At 42.1% G+C, this 17,430-nt stretch overlaps 2 protein-coding genes across 4 annotated transcripts in view; both read left to right on the top strand.

Annotated features, from left to right (window-relative positions):
• The window catches only part of rin3 (Ras and Rab interactor 3), a 44,984-nt gene extending 38,391 nt beyond the window's left edge, over positions 1–6,593 (top strand). For both annotated transcript variants that reach the window (XM_041971948.1, XM_041971949.1), the window contains 6 exons: positions 26–147; positions 222–408; positions 507–638; positions 3,376–3,542; positions 4,717–4,831; positions 5,782–6,593. In XM_041971948.1, coding sequence (XP_041827882.1) covers positions 26–147; positions 222–408; positions 507–638; positions 3,376–3,542; positions 4,717–4,831; positions 5,782–6,071 — 1,013 coding nt within the window. In that variant the 3' untranslated portion in view covers positions 6,072–6,593. The remainder of the gene's footprint in view (positions 1–25; positions 148–221; positions 409–506; positions 639–3,375; positions 3,543–4,716; positions 4,832–5,781) is intronic.
• A 4,296-nt stretch (positions 6,594–10,889) lies between these two features.
• pth2 (parathyroid hormone 2) lies at positions 10,890–17,347 on the top strand. 2 transcript variants are annotated; one of them, XM_041972970.1, is made up of 5 exons: positions 10,890–11,086; positions 14,462–14,624; positions 16,374–16,478; positions 16,669–16,848; positions 16,995–17,347. In XM_041972970.1, exons 3-5 carry the CDS (start codon positions 16,375–16,377, stop codon positions 17,167–17,169), a joined length of 459 nt encoding a protein of 152 aa, XP_041828904.1. In that variant the 5' UTR covers positions 10,890–11,086; positions 14,462–14,624; position 16,374; the 3' UTR covers positions 17,170–17,347. The 2 variants fall into 2 exon arrangements, with proteins under 2 accessions (XP_041828904.1, XP_041828906.1); XM_041972972.1 differs by lacking the exon at positions 14,462–14,624.
• Positions 17,348–17,430: the final 83 nt, after the last annotated feature.

The following is a 17,430-nucleotide window of genomic DNA, read 5'->3' as shown; positions in this document are numbered from 1 at the left end:
AGAAAAGCTTTGCTTGTGTTTGCAGAGAACATCGTAGAGGCAGCTCTGTGTAAAAGTGTCCTGAAGCCCCTGAGGGAGCCCATCTACCAGAGTCTGGACAAACTGCACACCAACACTGGCAGCATGAAGCAGCTGGCACAGAACCAGGTGAGACTCACTCAGCTCATAGCACTTAGTAAAAGAATCTGGGATGCTGATGGTGTGTGTTGTGTGTGTGCCAGTCTGTTGTCCTGGGCAGCACCACCACAGCTTTGGGAATAACCACCTCCGTCCCAGAGGCCTCTGCCATGGAGAAGATCAGCATTAAACTGAGCAACCTCCATCAGGAATACTCTCCACAGAGGAAGATCGAGCTGCTGCTGAAGACCTGCAAGATCATCTACGACTCCATGTCAGTCGGCTGCCCAGGTCAGAACCACATCGTTTCTGATAAATGCATCCCCTGCATGTAACAAAGATTACATAACAGGTGCATAACCCTGCAAGTGTTTATGTGTGTGTTTTAGGGCGGGCCCACGGCGCTGATGACTTCCTGCCTGTAATGATGTACGTCCTGGCCAGATCCAATCTGTCTGCCTTGCAGATGGATGTTGAATACATGATGGAGCTGATGGACCCATCATTAACTCTGGGAGAAGGTACCCCCCACACATACGAATGTAGAGCCAACATCATGTTAAAGAGCTCGCATAAGAAAGAGTTTAGACCGTATGAAAAACACAGATTATGCAAGTAAATATGAAATCAGGATATATGTTATATCTCTGTTTTATATATGTTTTATCTTGTCAACTTTATTTCAGTTTACATACATTTTTGCATTTCAAACTGGCAGCAAAATCCAAAACTTGTCAGGATAGAAACAGCTTAGAGCTGGTAATGAGGAAGAAATAGTATTTATCATGTTCTTTTCAAGCAGATGATTAGAATCATGATTTGGTCCAAAAGCAATGAAAGTCTGAGTCTTTGAGGAGTAGAAATTTTCACATGATCTCCAATTTGTAAGAAAATCAACAAAGTTCCTCAAAGAAAGAAGAAAGGATTCCCATGTTTTCCCACAAGATTGAAAGGGTTTCCATGTTTCTTCATCAGGGTTCTGTGATGGTACGGGGTCAGGTTATGGTATGGGGTTGGATCAGGGTTCTATGATGGTGTGGGGTTGGATCAGGGTTCTATGATGGTGTGGGGTTGGATCAGGGTTCTGTGATGGTATGGGGTTGGATCAGGGTTCTGTGATGGTGTGGGGTTGGATCACGGTTCTGTGATGGTGTGGGGTTGGATCAGGGTTCTGTGATGGTGTGGGGTTGGATCAGGGTTCTGTGATGGTGTGGGGTTGGATCAGGGTTCTGTGATGGTGTGGGGTTGGATCAAGGGTTCTGTGATGGTGTGGGGTTGGATCAGGGTTCTGTGATGGTGTGGGGTTGGATCACGGTTCTGTGATGGTATGGGGTTGGATCAGGGTTCTGTGATGGTGTGGGGTTGGATCAGGGTTCTGTGATGGTGTGGGGTTGGATCAGGGTTCTGTGATGGTGTGGGGTTGGATCAAGGGTTCTGTGATGGTGTGGGGTTGGATCAGGGTTCTGTGATGGTGTGGGGTTAGATCAGGGTTCTGTGATGGTATGGGGTTGGATCAGGGTTTTGTGATGGTATGGGGTTGGATCAGGGTTCTGTGATGTTGTGGGGTTGGATCAGGGTTCTGTGATGGTATTGGGTTGGATCAGGAGTCTGTGATGGTGTGGGGTAGGATCAGGGTTCTGTGATGGTATTGGGTTGGATCAGGGTTCTGTGATGGTGTGGGGTTGGATCAGGGTTCTGTGATGGTTTGGGGTTGGATCAGGGTTCTGTGATGGTTTGGGGTTGGATCAGTGTTCTGTGATAGTATTGGGTTGGATCAGGGTTCTGTGATGGTGTGGGGTTGGATCAGGGTTCTGTGATGGTTTGGGGTTGGATCAAGGTTCTGTGATGGTTTGGGGTTGGATCAGGGCTCTGTGATGGTATTGGGTTGGATCAGGGTTCTGTGATGGTTTGGGGTTGGATCAGGGTTCTGTGATGGTGTGGGGTTGGATCAAGGCACTGTGATGGTGTGGGGTTGGATCAGGGTTCTATGATGGTTTGGGGTTGGATCAGGGTTCTGTGATGGTTTGGGGTTGGATCAAGGTTCTGTGATGGTTTGGGGTTGGATCAAGGTTCTGTGATGGTTTGGGGTTGGATCGGGGTACTGTGATGGTTTGGGGTTGGATCAAGGTTCTGTGATGGTGTGGGGTTGGATCAGGGTTCTGTGATGGTTTGGGGTTGGATCAGGGTTCTGTGATGGTGTGGGGTTGGATCAGGGTTCAGTGATGGTATTGGGTTGGATCAGGGTTTTGTGATGGTATGGGGTTGGATCAGGGTTCTGTGATGGTACGGGGTTGGATCAGGGTTCTGTGATGGTGTAGGGTTGGATCAGGGTTCTGTGATGGTGTGGGGCTGGATCAGGGTTCTGTGATGGTTTGGGGTTGGATCAGGGTTTTGTGATGGTGTAGGGTTGGATCAGGGTTCTGTGATGGTGTGGGGTTGGATCAGGGTTTTGTGATGGTGTGGGGTTGGATCAGGGTTCTGTGATGGTGTGGGGTTGGATCAGGGTTCTGTGATGGTTTGGGGTCGGATCAGGGTTTTGTGATGGTATGGGGTTGGATCAGGGTTCTGTGATGGTACGGGGTTGGATCGGGCTTCTGTGATGGTGTGGGGTTGGATCAGGGTTCTGTGATAGTGTGGGGTTGGATCAGGGTTCTGTGATGGTATTGGGTTGGATCAGGGTTCTATGATGGTGTGGGGTTGGATCAGGGTTCTGTGATGGTGTGGGGTTGGATCACGGTTCTGTGATGGTGTGGGGTTGGATCACGGTTCTGTGATGGTGTGGGGTTGGATCAGGGTTCTGTGATGGTATTGGGTTGGATCAGGGTTCTGTGATGGTTTGGGGTTGGATCAGGGTTCTGTGATGGTATTGGGTTGGATCAGGGTTCTGTGATGGTTTGGGGTTGGATCAGGGTGTCATGTTTTCAGAAGACAAAATAACACCTTAAACTCTGAATCACATAGCTTCCTCAGTGTGAGAACGTGCTGGAGGTGTTTGGGAGAAGGAATGGGAACGTTAGAAAATGGGGAAAGAGTCTCTGCACCACTTTATTCAGGAACATGTTGCAGCTCTGCAACATAAAAAATATCAGCATGAGGTCATTAAACCAAAAGGTTTTTTTCAGCATTTTGCAAACTGACATTACTTTTTTTACTTTATAGTTGCATAGAACACATATTAATTAATTATTAAGAACATCTCTTGGTCTATCCACGTTGTGTGTTCAGCATGTTTCTGATCAGGCCTTTTGTCCCTTGCAGGCTCCTACTATCTGACCACCACCTACGGGGCTCTGGAGCACATAAAGACGTTTGACCAGCAGAGGTCAGCAACGCGGCAGCTCAGCAGAGAGGTTCAGGACTCCATCCATCGCTGGGAGAGACGACGCACGCTCAACCAGGAGCGCATGACCCAAGCATCTGTTCGGGTACTCACACACACAAAACAAAACACAGTTTCACCATCCTCACTGGGTTCACTCGTTACCACGGATACGGATGCTGCGCCATACCATCACAGATATCTTCATCATCAGTTTTTCCAATGAGCAGCAGAAACTTCAGCACTGTTTCTGTATTGCAAAAACTAGGTGACTACACATAAAAAAAGCACTTGACTTGAGAAGATCAAGACTGTAATTAAGTCAAATAAACTTCCAGTGTAGTAAAATAACTACACTTGGTAAGATTTTCTGAAATAAGAAAATAAATTTAGCTTTTAGACAAGTGAAGTGAGAAATAAAATAAAATATGTGGTGAAATATTCATCCCAAGTCTTTTATTAAGTTTAATAATAATAATAAAAAACCTCTAAACCAGCCAGTCATTGCTTCTTTTCGTGTTGTTTTTCCACACTTTATGGGAAAAGATCTTAAAACAATTTTTTAATAATAATTTATTTTTGCTTTTATAAAACGAGACAAAGTATTCATGCAAAATGAAATAGATAACGACATAGTTTTATATATCACAACTCACAAGGCACCATGAATACAGAAGAATCATTTTACTTTTTTACTTTTTTTAAGATCTTTTCGCTCAAAGTGAGAAAGAAACAACCACAAATTTTTCCCCTTATATTAAGTTAGGTAGTTTTGGCAGTGGGTTCATGTATGTCTTCCTTTCTGTGTAATCCAGTTTTCGGTTACATTTGTGGATGCATCAGCATAGCAATAACAGACATCATTAATAAATTTAAATATGCTGAAGAGGAGCAGATATAAAAGAAACAATAAAGGCCCCAAAATGGACCCTTATGTTACACCATTAATAAGGAGTGAGGGAGAGGACCTGAATTTATCTGCAACCACAGGAAATGATCATCCCATTAACTACAAGTGGATCCTGACCAACACAGTAGTTCAGACTATCGAGCATGATGTGATGGTCAACAGTGTCAAAGGCAAACAGTCCAACATCAGTTAGACAGAACCTTGTCGGATGTCTTTGGAGTGCGGTTTCAGTGGAATTAACCCTGTGAAAACCAAACTTAAAATTATCGAGAAGGCTATGCTTATTGTATCCAACGCAACTTCAGTCCCTGAGTGAATGTGACATTGATGATGATGATGATCTACTAGTTTGTTTATGTGTAATCTGCAGGACTTCCTGACTGTGTATTGTCCTGAGATTGGAACCAACCCAAAAACCCTGGGGGTCCTCCCCACGACGACGATCCAGGAGCTCATGGAGCTTTCTGCTGCTCGCTTCGAACAGGGTACATTTCTCTTTTTCACTCACAGCTTTGCTCACAAGGTAACAAAACTTGCTGAGGTCTTAATTCCCTTTTCAACTTTTTATAGGCTAATGTTAAAAACTGAGGGAGGTGCATTCATTAACTGAATAGAAACTTTAATTTCCAACTTCTGACTCGAATAAAAAAAAAAGAATGCCAGTTAAATGTTGGGATATTAAACAATAAGGAGACTACTGGCAGAGTATCTCTGACCTTACAACTGCTGATGAGAATTAGCTGGCAACAGCTAAACAAAAGGCAAAGGTCTGACTTTTTCCCACTGTCAAAGTACACATAATCCAGCATGACGTAAAACATGATAAAGCTCACTATTTCTACCCAAATCTGGCTATGTTCCTCCAACCTGAGGGATATTCCATCGAAGTTACTCAACAACAACAGAAAAAGTCAGACTCAAACTAGTTCAATCTCAGAATTAAGCCTCAAGTCGTTCCATGAACACATCTCAGCCTCATTTAATCCAGACTGACTCAAAACACACTTGCTAAGTCTCAGTGAAAGCACACACCAGGGATATCTAACAAGCCCAAATGAATGGATGAATGAAAAGTTGATGAAATGTCTCACTAGAAGCAGATCAAACTACTGCAGATGGATCTGTAGGTAAAATGCAAACATATCACCAAAACCAGGGCAGATGAGACTTTAATAAGCTGGACAGTTAGCCTGATCTGGAGAAGACAAGTTCACCAGCACTTGTTACCATGGTGACTCAGCTGGGGCCCATTTAAGCCACAATGATGGAACAGAAGTCTCACTTTGATGAGCCAGACTTTCTCTTAATCCTGCATTTATCCTAACTCTGTATAACCACCATTACATGACACAACTTTGTTAGATTACAGTCATGCATTTTTTGGGGAATAAAGGATCAACATATGATGAGATGCCTCTTTGTTTTCCACCTTCAGACTCCTACACGCTCAGTGTCTACATGGATGGAGTTCACCAGCCCGTCGCCCCCACAGACCTGGCCCTCAGTGTGAAGAACAGCTGCCCACCTGGAGCCTACTGCTTCGTCTACCATCCGGTCGGCCAACCCAGCGAGAGGCCAGGCCGCACCTGTCCCACTGCCCCGCCCCCACCTCCACCCCCTCCTCCTTCTGCTCCACCTGCAGAAATCCTGTTCCCAGCTGATGTAGAAGCTATCTCTACAGCTGAGCCAGAGCTAGAAGAGGAGGAGAGTCTGATTAATTTGTAACCGCTCCATCATCGTCATGGTAACCGCACCACTGTGGCTGCCAGTGCTGTTGTGGTTTCTGCATCGACATATAAAGAAGCAAAAATGGAGAAAAAAATCTCAGGTCTCAGTTAACATATTGGAGGTGAAACGTGGATTAATATGAGCACGTTAACACACAGCGTTTGGTTTGAGGAACATGAGACAGCAAAGAGATGAAAGACTGATTTCTGAATCACAGCATGGGGTCTGGAACCCCAGATGATGTTTTATACAACGTTAAAACACATGTAACATGCACATATATGACCATGTTTATATTGTTTATATGCAACATTAGTTTGTGCTTCACTGAGATGTTTAAGCCTTCTGCTTCTGACTGAAGTTACTAATGACTCGGATCAACAGGAGCAATCTGAGCCATCACCACATTAATGTTACTGTGTGGAAGAGAAGCAGGAAAACACCAAATGAAGGACCAAAACTTTAAAAACTCACCTTTTGTACAATTATACTAAAAGTAAATGTTTTTTTTACAACTTATTTGTGTTTTATTTTTTTGTAGGGTTTACATTTCCTCTGTCGTAAAAATTAAAAAACATCCACTGAGCAGCAGTTGTCTGGACCAAAATATCAAAGTCAGCTTTATTGTCAATGCTGCAGCCTTCACAGGGCAAACAGAGAATTTAAATTATTGTTCTCGCAAACCTTGGTGCATGAAATACAAGAATGTAAGCCAATAAACAAAACAAGTACTATTACTAAGTAGTACCTCATCATCTCCACCTCATCATTTCCTTCATTTTATTCTGGACCGTTGGTGTCGCCATTTCCCATTTTTCCGGATTTTGTGCATAAGCCTGAGTCAGAGTTTGCGTGGAGTTAGGAATATTCTCCTGCCAAGTTTTGTTTTTAAAAATCCCAAAAGTTGACTATATTTAGTGTACACCGGTTTTTGTACCTATGCCAGCTTTATAAATGAGGCCCCTGGTCAGGAAGTCCAGCAGCCAGTTGCACAGTGATGTGTTGATTCCCAGCTGGTCCAGTTTCAGAATGAGCTGTTGGGGGATGATTGTGTTGAAAACAGAATTCTGACATCAGAGTTTTTTGTATCCAGATGTGTGAGTGCTGTGTTTAGGGCAGTGGAGATGGTATCAACGGTCCAGTGGATGGACCAATATGCAAACTGGAAGGGGTCCGGGGAGGATGGGAGGACAGACCTCATGTGTTTCAACACTAGCCATTCAAAGCACTTCATAAGAACGGGAGAGAGAGGGCTACCAGACGGTAGTCTTTGAAACAGGAGGGTAACAACTTCTTCGGAGGCTCAGTGAGATGTTGAAGATGTCAGGGAAGACATCCGTGAGCTCCCTGGCACAGTCCCTCAGCACACGACCAGGTATGTTATCAGGACCAGAAGCTTTGGCGCATTGATCCTGCGAAGTGTCCTCCTCATACTGGCCGGGGACAGCATCTACACTTGTTCGCCAGGAGAGGGTGGAGACGTCTGTGTAGGTGTGCAGCTGTGTGCCTCAAAATGACCGAAGAAGTCATTTAGCTCATTTAACATAGAGGTGGAGCCATCGACAGCAAGAGCCCACTACACAACACAGGACTAGATGAGGTCAAAATGAGTCTCACAGCATACTAAGGCTGTACTGTAGTACAGACACCCCCAAACACCCAGACAAGGGTGATCATCATGGCAATAGCTCTGTAGACTGAGAAGGCATAATAGATGCATAAATAGAAATTATTTTACATAAATATTTTACATAAGTACTTAATCAAATAATTAATTAAAGTAAATAAATTAAATAAATAATTTTTAATAAATAAAAAAAATCTAGCTTTTTAATCTTTAAAAGCCTGACCCAAGAAATAATGGGTAGAAAATTCAAATCTTTAATCTGAAGTCTTTATTTGGCTCTTTAAGAAAAATAAAGTAGAAAATAATTTTATATATATATATGTACAATTATCATCCTGATAGTACAGAGTTATTGTAGTGCAAAACTCAAGAACCAGAAGACAAATATCAGATTGTATACAACATGGTTTTGATCAAAGTTTTTCCATAAAGTTATGGAATAGGTCTCAGAAACTGTATCAAATATGATACACATGGTGTTAAAGGGTTAAGAATTTCAGAAGTCTCTGCAGGCCTGAGGCTCTCCGGCAGGCGATGGAACGAGGTCTCACCGTAGGTTTAGGCTCTAACTTTAAGAAAAGGACTGTCCAAACCACAGAGTAGCATCTTCTGATGCTACTTCCAGCAGGATAATGCACCATGTCACAAAGCTCAGATCATCTCCACCTGCTTTCTAGAACATGACGATGAGTTCACTGGACTCCAACCGCCTCCACAGCCACCAGATCTCAGTCCAGTAGAGCAGCTTTAGGATGTGGTGGAACGGGAGATTCTCGTCATGGATGCAGCCGACAAACCTGCAGCAACTGTGTGATGCTGTCATGTTAATATGGAGAAAACCTCTGAGGAAGGTTTCCACCACCTGCTTCCATCTATCACACCAGGAATAAAGGCAGTTCTGGAGGAAAAAGGGGGTCCAGCTGATCTAAACTAAAACCCACAGATACACTTAGAGACAGATGGTTCAGGGGTCTCCAACTCTGGTCCTCGTGAGCTACTGTCCGGCAGGTTTTGGATTCTACTCTGATGCAGCACACCTGACTCAAATCACTGGGTCATTAATAGACTTGTACAGAGGTGTGTTGTAGTAGGAGACATCTAAAACCTGCAGACCAATTAAATCCTCAGCAGAATAAAACATGAAACAGTCTGAAGACTCTCCAGTGCAGTATATCACATTTCAATGGACAACATTCAACAACTCAGCTTTTTAAAGACCATACCATGTGGAATACTTCCTTTTCTCAGGAATTTCATCATCTAAACATCAACCTCCATCTGGTAAGTCCACAAATGACTCCGTGATGAGAGACGTTTCTGAGGACAGCATTGGTAGTGTGAGGTGACTCAGGCCTCGGGTCAAAGCTTGTTATCTAGTGTAAAATCAAAGAGCTGCAGAGCCATCGTTAGGATGAGCTGCTTCCTGTCCACAGGTCATTATTTCCAACGAGAGCCCATAACGAGGTGTTGAAATGGTGACGGCTTCCGGCTCTGCAGAAGATCCATCGTTTCCTCCTTCTGTGGTGTTTGTATTTCAGCAGGCATCCAAACACAGAGGACGTTTGATGACCCGCAGCCAAAGCTTCACATATTCATGTGCATCCAATTTAAAGATGGAGGGATTCTCACTGATGAGGTGCTCATGCAGTATTTATGGCTGACTTCAAAGAAAATAAGTGTCAACAAACATTCTCCTCTGAGCGTAACAGCAACCAGAGAGCATCTATTTACACCGATGGGACCATTAAATGTTTACTATACGCAGCGCTTGACTTATATTAAATCAATAGATGCCTTTTGCCACGCTGTGTTAGACAAAACAGTTTTCTATACGTCAGATTCATCTGTGTTGAAAGTTTCTCTTATTCCCCCTGGCAGAAACATTAAAGCTCAACCCAGCTGGATATGGAGCATCTGTGCTGCTTTCAGGTCTCCTCAGAGATGCTCCACCGAGTCCAGACTCCACTTGTTTCAATGCACGTTTTTACAGCAGAAGGAAAAGAAGCAACACAGTTAGTCACAAAACGAAACCGAGATAAAGAACAAATATTCCAGGAAGTGAGTCACCGAATAACCAGACTTCTCTGCAGTTTAAGAGTCATGTCTCTTTAGTTATGGTGCAGACAAGATCTTATATTCATGGCTGAAAATAGGAGCTTTAGGAACATACATTTAATTTCACAGCTTTACAAATATAGATATTTTATATCTCTTGCACAGTTATTTAGCAAGTTATACTTTTTAAGGATTGATTTTATCATTGAACAATCACAGTGCTCTCAGCCAATCCAACATGTTATTTAGGCTCAACCATGAATATTTAAAAAAGCACAAGTGTTTTGACTTTCTTAGAAGAAGATTTGTGTGTGCACAATTATTGGGCAACAATTAGTCTGCAGAATTATTTTGCAGTTAAAGAATAAAAATACAATTTTTCCAGCCCACTTGATTATTTTCATCTCTTACAGTGAGAATGATGTGAATGTGGTTATATTGCCCTTTTTTCAGTCACAAACGCTCCATCCATGGAGTCATCCACACGGAAATCATGAAAGTCCCTTTAAGAAAGGCCCACACTAAAAAATAAAAAAGTTGAGGGAACTTAGAAAAGTAAGGCAACCAGCAGCAAAGCTGCAAACTCAACCAAGATGGTGTTGAGTGAACATAAAGTAAAAGACCAACTCGAGGCAGAATCTTAAACTGAAGAAACTCAGGTGGATTTTCAGGTCTGCTCGTGTCTTTGAGCTGAAACAACTCATGTTGTTAAGTTGAAAATATCTCTGGAAAGCTTGAGGCAACTTATGTTCAAAGTTGCCTCAACTTGATGGCGTGAGTAAATCTGAACAGTCGTCTCAAGTTTATCCAACTTAAAGGGGCATCAGGTGGAAATTCATCATTTCTAGATTGGAGGAATTAAAAAATGTCCATGTGAGGAACTGGAGGTGTAATTTCATTCAGAGTGTAGCATAACGTCACACACCGTCTCCCTGTGCTGATCTCCAGCCCCGTGTTTACCAGCCGGTCCGGCCACACATTCATGTACGTTCATGTACGTTCATGTACATTCATGTTCGCTCATGTACATTCATGTGAATCACCGCCTCCTCCTCACGGCCCTCCCTCCCTATAAAAGGCTAGAGCTAGCAAGCAACGGCAGCGCATATTTTTGAAGCAAAATGGCGGAGAGCAGTACGAAACGTTCACCTGCAGACAACCAGGATCCAACATTACCTCTAAAACACACAACAGTCGTTGGTGAATAAGTTGTCGGATAAAGAAAAGGACATAACCCGGAATCAAATCGGCCTTGTTTTTCTAAAGTGGAGAGCACTGTGAGAGCTAAAGAAGCTAAAGTTTGTCTCAGAGCTAGCTCTTCTCCGGGACAGTAAGTAACAGCATAACCATTATGTTACTTCCACATGTTTCACAAAATAATGATGTTGTTTTGCTCAGAGTGTTTGCACATTAGTTCTCAGAGATACAGGGAGGTGTGGCTCATGACACACTTTGGTCTCCAGACAGAGTACAAAGTAAACCTTGCAGTGAAACTATTCCACTTTTTGTCTCTTTAAAATTTTGATTTTGATTAACACTCAATTAAATTAAACTTAATTTAGGTTGACATGACATGATTTTTGTTTTGTTGAGTTAACTCAAAAATGCAACTGGTTGCCACAATTTTTAAAGTTTTATTAGCTATTCCTCCTTCAGTTGGGAAGTCTGTGCTCCATCTATCCGTTTTCTATACTCACTTATTCCAGTGCAAGATAAAGGAGGGCTGGAGTCTATCCCAGCACCCTGGAGAGGTTACCAGTCCATCACAGGGAGACAAACTATCATCCTCACACATGAAACATGCAAACTCAGAACTGAAAGAGGTTCAAACCAGGAACCTTCTGGTTAGCAATGACAGTGCTAACCAGAGCCAAACTTGTAGTGAATCAGAAGAGTCGGCTCTTGGTTTTTACCTTTCGCTGCTTCGCTCTCACAGTGTTTAATAGTCATGTGTCGTTCATAAATGAGCCGGCTCTAAGAGCTGATTCTTCGTAGTGAACGAGAAGAACCGAGTCCTGTCTGAGAGATCTGAACCTTTAGAAGGGGTGAGCCTTTATTTTGATGGGTACATCAAAGTCAACTTCAGCTTTATTGTCAATTTCTTCACATGTACAAGACTAGCATCATACTACTTTGTAAAGGAGGACGGGTCTCCTAGAAGACAGGGAGTGTATTATTATAGAAAAGGTACACAGAGAGAGCTGGCCCAGCTCCTGGTCCAGGCTCTGGTCATTTCATGCATTGACTACTGCAACTCGTTACTGGCTGGCCTGCCTGCATGCTCAGTTAAACCTCTGCAGATGATCCAGAACGCAGCAGCACGTCTGGTCTTCAACCAGCCCAAAAGAGCTCATGTCACTCCGCTGCTAATCGCTCTCCACTGGCTTCCAGTTGCAGCGCATCAAACTCAAAGCTCTGCTTCTGGCTTACAAAACAATAACCCAAACGGCTCCGGTCTACCTCCACTCCTTAATCCAGAGCTACACTCCCTCTCCACAGTTACGCTCTACCAGTGAAAGACGCCTAGTGCTCCCACCACAAGGTGGCGCCACATCAGTAGCTAGACTCTTCTCCTCTGTTGTCCCCCGGTGGTGGAACAATCTACCAAACTCAGTCCGATCCGCAGAGTCCGTATCCACTTTTACAAGCAAGCTAAAGACTCAGTTGTTTAAGGAGCATTTCCACACTTAGCTTAACTCTTCTACTCAGAATGAGGTAGAAAGATTTGTCCAGCTCTTTGGCTCAACTCAGCATTGAATAAGCTGCGTGCACTTATACCCAAGATGATATTGTGTGAGGAAATCATGATCTTGTATTTAAACAAAGAACTTACAAGAAAAAAATTTTTTAACTTTGACATACAAAATATCAAAGTTTAGTTTTTATAGTTTGGTGTCCTGTATATCAAAGTTTCATTTCTATAGTGTTGTCCCATGAAAAGATATAATGAAATGTGAGGGGTGTACTCATTTCTGTGAGATACTGTAAGTCTGCTAAATGACTGTATAAAAGAATGTAGAATAGAAAAAACAAGTGTGTCAGGAAAAAAGGTGAAATCAATTATTTTAAAGAGTCATAATGTTCAGATTTTGGCTTTTATTCACTTGTTTTGCTTGATGTGGGTCTGTGTTCACACAGCGTTTTATGCGTTTCTGGGGTGAGGTGTTGAGGTTTCAGAGTTGATCTAAACACAATTAACTGTTGTGGTGAACAAACATGGCTGTTTGGCTGTTATATCACGGCGTAATCAGAGTCACCACCTGAGTGTTGTTAAGAACACCTTGACATTTGGAAGGGGTGTTCAACAGGTGTAGAGGAATTATGTGGTGGTGTTAAGCTCAGCTGATTAAGTGGTGTTTTATTTGATTTTAAAGGATGGTCCCTCACCCCTTTATGTCTCTTGTGACCTTTTATGCTTTACTGTTTGAACTTCAAGCATTTTAAACTTCAACCTTTGTTTTCTCAGCATGTTGTGTCTGTGTGTGTGTGTGTGTGTGTGTGTGTGTGTGTGTGTGTGTGTGTGTGTGTGTGTGTGTGTGTGTGTGTGTGTGTGTGTGTGTGTTGCTTCTGTCCTGTGATTTGCATGTCAAACTGGATGTTTCATCTCACTGGCTGCAAATAAAGACCACAAGAGCCCAAAAATCTTTTAAAAGAAAACACGAAAGCTCCCAAAGTGTTGCTTTAACACTGATGCAGTGTTAACCACTCACTCCATAAGCAGCCCCAGCTGGTGAACGTTCACCACTGACTTGGTGTTTTGTTATCCATCTACAAGAGTTTGATAATTAACACTGACGCAGTGCCCTGCTCTCTTCTCTCAGTTCAGGATGGAGAACTGAACTAAAGACGAGTTTCTTCTGTTAATTTTCTTAACTACATAAATTTATATCAGTTGGCTAAAGATGACAATGAGTTATATTCATTGGATTAAACTCCACTGCATCTTTAATTTCCCATTCCCCAAACCAGAATGGAAGCCTGCAGTGTTGCAGCAGCTGGTTCTCACAGCGTCTCATCCCTCTTCTCATCTTAGCTTACAGTTTACCTCAGCTCTTCTTCTACATCCGACTCTTATCAGCCATGGGGTCAAGTCTTGTCAGCTCGTCGGCTTGTGGGTTATCTTTCAGAGGCAGGCCTTCGTCACTGCTCAGCTGCTCCTTTCAGTTAATTTTCAAGACTTGTGTTTTTGTTCTCACTGGATAAACATCTGTAGACTGACGTAAATATGAACTGAATCCTTTTTAAAATGAGTCTGAAAAATAAAATGTGGAATTTTTGTGTCTGAAAACCTCAACAAAAATAAGATTAGACCTGGTTCATGCAGGAGTAAATATTTCACAGTCCACCTGTTGAGATGTGAACTGGATCTTTGCACAGTCAGAAAGGTCTGTTGTGTGATTCATCTTCCAGTATGAACGAACACTCTGGTATACCCACAGCAGCTCGGTAATGATATTCAGTAATAATAAAAATGCTGCAGCTCTACAACAGCAGAGTCTTTGTAAGAGGACACTAACAAGCTGTTTAAGTCTTCCTCAGGGGTTGTCCTCTGCCTCCATGAAGTCAGACTGATGTATGGGAGGGTGTTAATGGGACAGGGGGGATGTGGAGGTATAAAAGACAGAGCAGTGGTGGCGTTCGACCACCTTCCACCTGCACGCAGCTCAGCAGCAACAACAAAAGTTCAATTAAAATGTGTTTTTAGAAAATAGGTAAACAGGAGGAGCAACAAACAGGAAGACGTTCGTAGAATCTCCATTTTTCCTCTGGTTGTTCATCATCGTTTCTGTGGAGGCGACTGGAGCTCCAAACTTCAGAAGCTGCTTGCTTCCAACAGACCGACAGACTCTAGTCCCTCCGAGAAGCAGGTAAGTTTCATCAGACCAGCACACCTGCACGGAAACCGTTTATTCTGTCTGACCTCCAGTTATTTTCATTCATAATGAACATCACAAGTTGTTCCACGAGGAATAAAAATATTTCTTACTTTAAAGTTTAAAACTGGAAAGTTTAAGACAAAAAAAAAATCACAGAAAATAAAGTTAAAGGGTTTAATTCATCTTCATTTCTTTTTATTATAGATAGATAGATAGATAGATAGATAGATAGATAGATAGATAGATAGATAGATAGATAGATAGATAGGAAAGGAAAAAGTAAGATATATCTATATACAGTACCTATATAAGTTATCTGGAGAGAATGACATACGATAATGTATCATAAACATCAGTTTTTACTTTGCTTTCTTTAATTCAACCAGTATCTTTTCATTCTGCAATCAACACTAAATAAGTCAATAATAATTATGCCTGTGAAACAAACTCTAAATGAAAAAAATTAGATAAATATCATAAATATAAATGAACTAATGTAGCTCTATGTTTTTAAAAGTTCATAAAGGAAATAAATGATTGATTTGGAGATACTTTTTTATTTTATTTTCCTTTGCTTCTTATTTCTTGTATTTAAACGAAGCGATGTGGAGACCTGCCTCGCTGCTGTTGCTTTAGAGCCTCCTCCTCCTCATCTCCTCCATCCTCCTACTCTGACCCAGAAACTGATCTCAGCTCCACATTTTAAATGAGGTTTCAGTTGCTAAACGGCTCCTGATGTCCAGATGTAATCTCATTCTCACTTTATTTCACTTCCCAGTTCAAACACTTGACTCATCTCGTAACATCTTAGCATCTCCCATCAGAGATGTCAGCAGAGGAGACGAGGACAGTGCACCTCCTCGTCTCCTTGCTTCTGCTTCCTCCTGCCTGGAATCTCAACATCAGAGAAAAATGTCTTAATTCCTAAACCCACCTGAGGAGGTTGGATCTGCCAGAGGAGCTAAAGGCAGGATGTTCAGGTGTATTCTGCAGACGTCACATCATGTCACACATTATTAAAAATGTTTATAAATTAAATTATTGTAATTATACGATAAAGCAGAAATGTATACAAAACCATGTACATCATGGCTCTTTGGTAAAGACGTCTCCTTAATTCTTTGTGTTTCCTCCTCACCTCCTCCTCTTGCATCATTTAAGGAGGGACAAGATAAGGGGGGAATTAGGGATGTCCAAATTATTTATTACTAAAGTTCAGGTAGAGAGGGGTTAGTCAAGGTGGTGGGCACTTAAATAATGAGAGGTCTTTTTACAATAAAATAGAATAAATCTGACATCAGAAGATAAAATTACACTACAGTTCAAAAGTTTGGGGTCACTTTGCCATGGGATTCAATAGGGAAGTGACCCCAAACTTTTGAACAGTAGTATACATCTGAATCGATCTTAAATGGATTAAAGTGGCACTAATAAGACTTTGATAAATAAAATAAAATTTAAATAAAATTTAAAAAAAATAAAATAAAATTTAAATAAAAAAAATACTGATTTCTCCTCATGTCTTAGATACATAATGGGTCCAGACACAGTGGACTGGACTTTTTCCAGAACTTTCTCTTCTTCTGCAGTTTCTTGACTTCCTCACTGAAATTTGTGGAAGCTGCAACTAAGAGAAAAAAATCTGAAGTCTGAAAACAACTGAGCAGTCATTTCTAATCAGTTTGAAGAATAAAAACTCAACTAACGGAATATGTCTGACTTCTTTCTTTCTTTTTTTAGGATGTCTGAGCTTCCTGCTTTCCCCCGCATGTCCTTCCTGCTGCTTTGCATCCTGGGAATGACCTCAGTTACATCCAGCTTCCCTCAGACTCGACTACCTCTCAGGTGGGTTTCAGCAAATCTCGTTAAACTCACTAAGATTCTGAGTCCTGAGCAAATAAACAAACAAAAATATTTCTTGACAGCTGAAACATGAACATTTAGTTTTATCATTTTACTTGTTAAGCTCAGTTTTCTAATCAAAGCGCTGCGTTTCTTTGAATGAACTGATTTTAGTCATCTCATCTGATTCCAGAGGTCCTGACGACCCTGATGAACCAAAACGAGGCGACTGGGACGTTCTTTTCCCCTCCATCTCCCTCCATGACTGGAACATCCAAATGATGTCAGCACCCAGCCTCAGAGCATCCGCAGACAGCAAGGCGGGGCTGATGAGGGAGGCGTGGCTCTTCGCCCCACAGCGGACGGAGGCCAGGTAACTGTTAAACTGTAGAGGCTCAGCCCAAAAGTAACAAAGGCCTTAAGGTATCTAGTCATATTTCTTCTCCTTTCTATCTGCACACAAACACCTCGGTTAAATAAACCGGCTCATTTTTTTGTAACCTCGTCCTCTGTGTTCAGCATGGAGGGTGTGTGGCCTGCTGAGTGGACGTCTGAAGGAGCCCGGGTGGTGAAGAGGAACATGGTGGTGGCAGATGATGCTGCCTTCAGGGAGAAGAGTAAGCTCCTGACATCCATGGAGAGACAAAAGTGGCTCAACTCATACATGCAGAAACTGCTGGTGGTCAATTCTTGATGATGCCAAAGATCAGAAGAAGCCAGTGAATGCACCACCTGCAAGGAGCCGTTTGAATCTCCAGGATTATCCAGCATCAAAAACTGTTTCTTGTATCATTTTATTCCATCTCTGATCAGAACTGTTTATCTTTTCAGTGTAAATGAAAGCAGAGATGTTAACTTGAAATGAGTTCCTTGTTCTTGATAAATAAATAAAAAAAAGTTGGTGTTATTCAACTTGGTGAATTACTAAATATGTAAACATTTCCAATGTCCGGGT

Source organism: Melanotaenia boesemani, chromosome 20, assembly GCF_017639745.1.
Source record: "Melanotaenia boesemani isolate fMelBoe1 chromosome 20, fMelBoe1.pri, whole genome shotgun sequence".
In the NCBI taxonomy this organism is placed as follows: domain Eukaryota; kingdom Metazoa; phylum Chordata; class Actinopteri; order Atheriniformes; family Melanotaeniidae; genus Melanotaenia; species Melanotaenia boesemani.
Note: the sequence above shows the minus strand (reverse complement) of the source record. Positions and strands in the feature narration are given on the sequence as shown.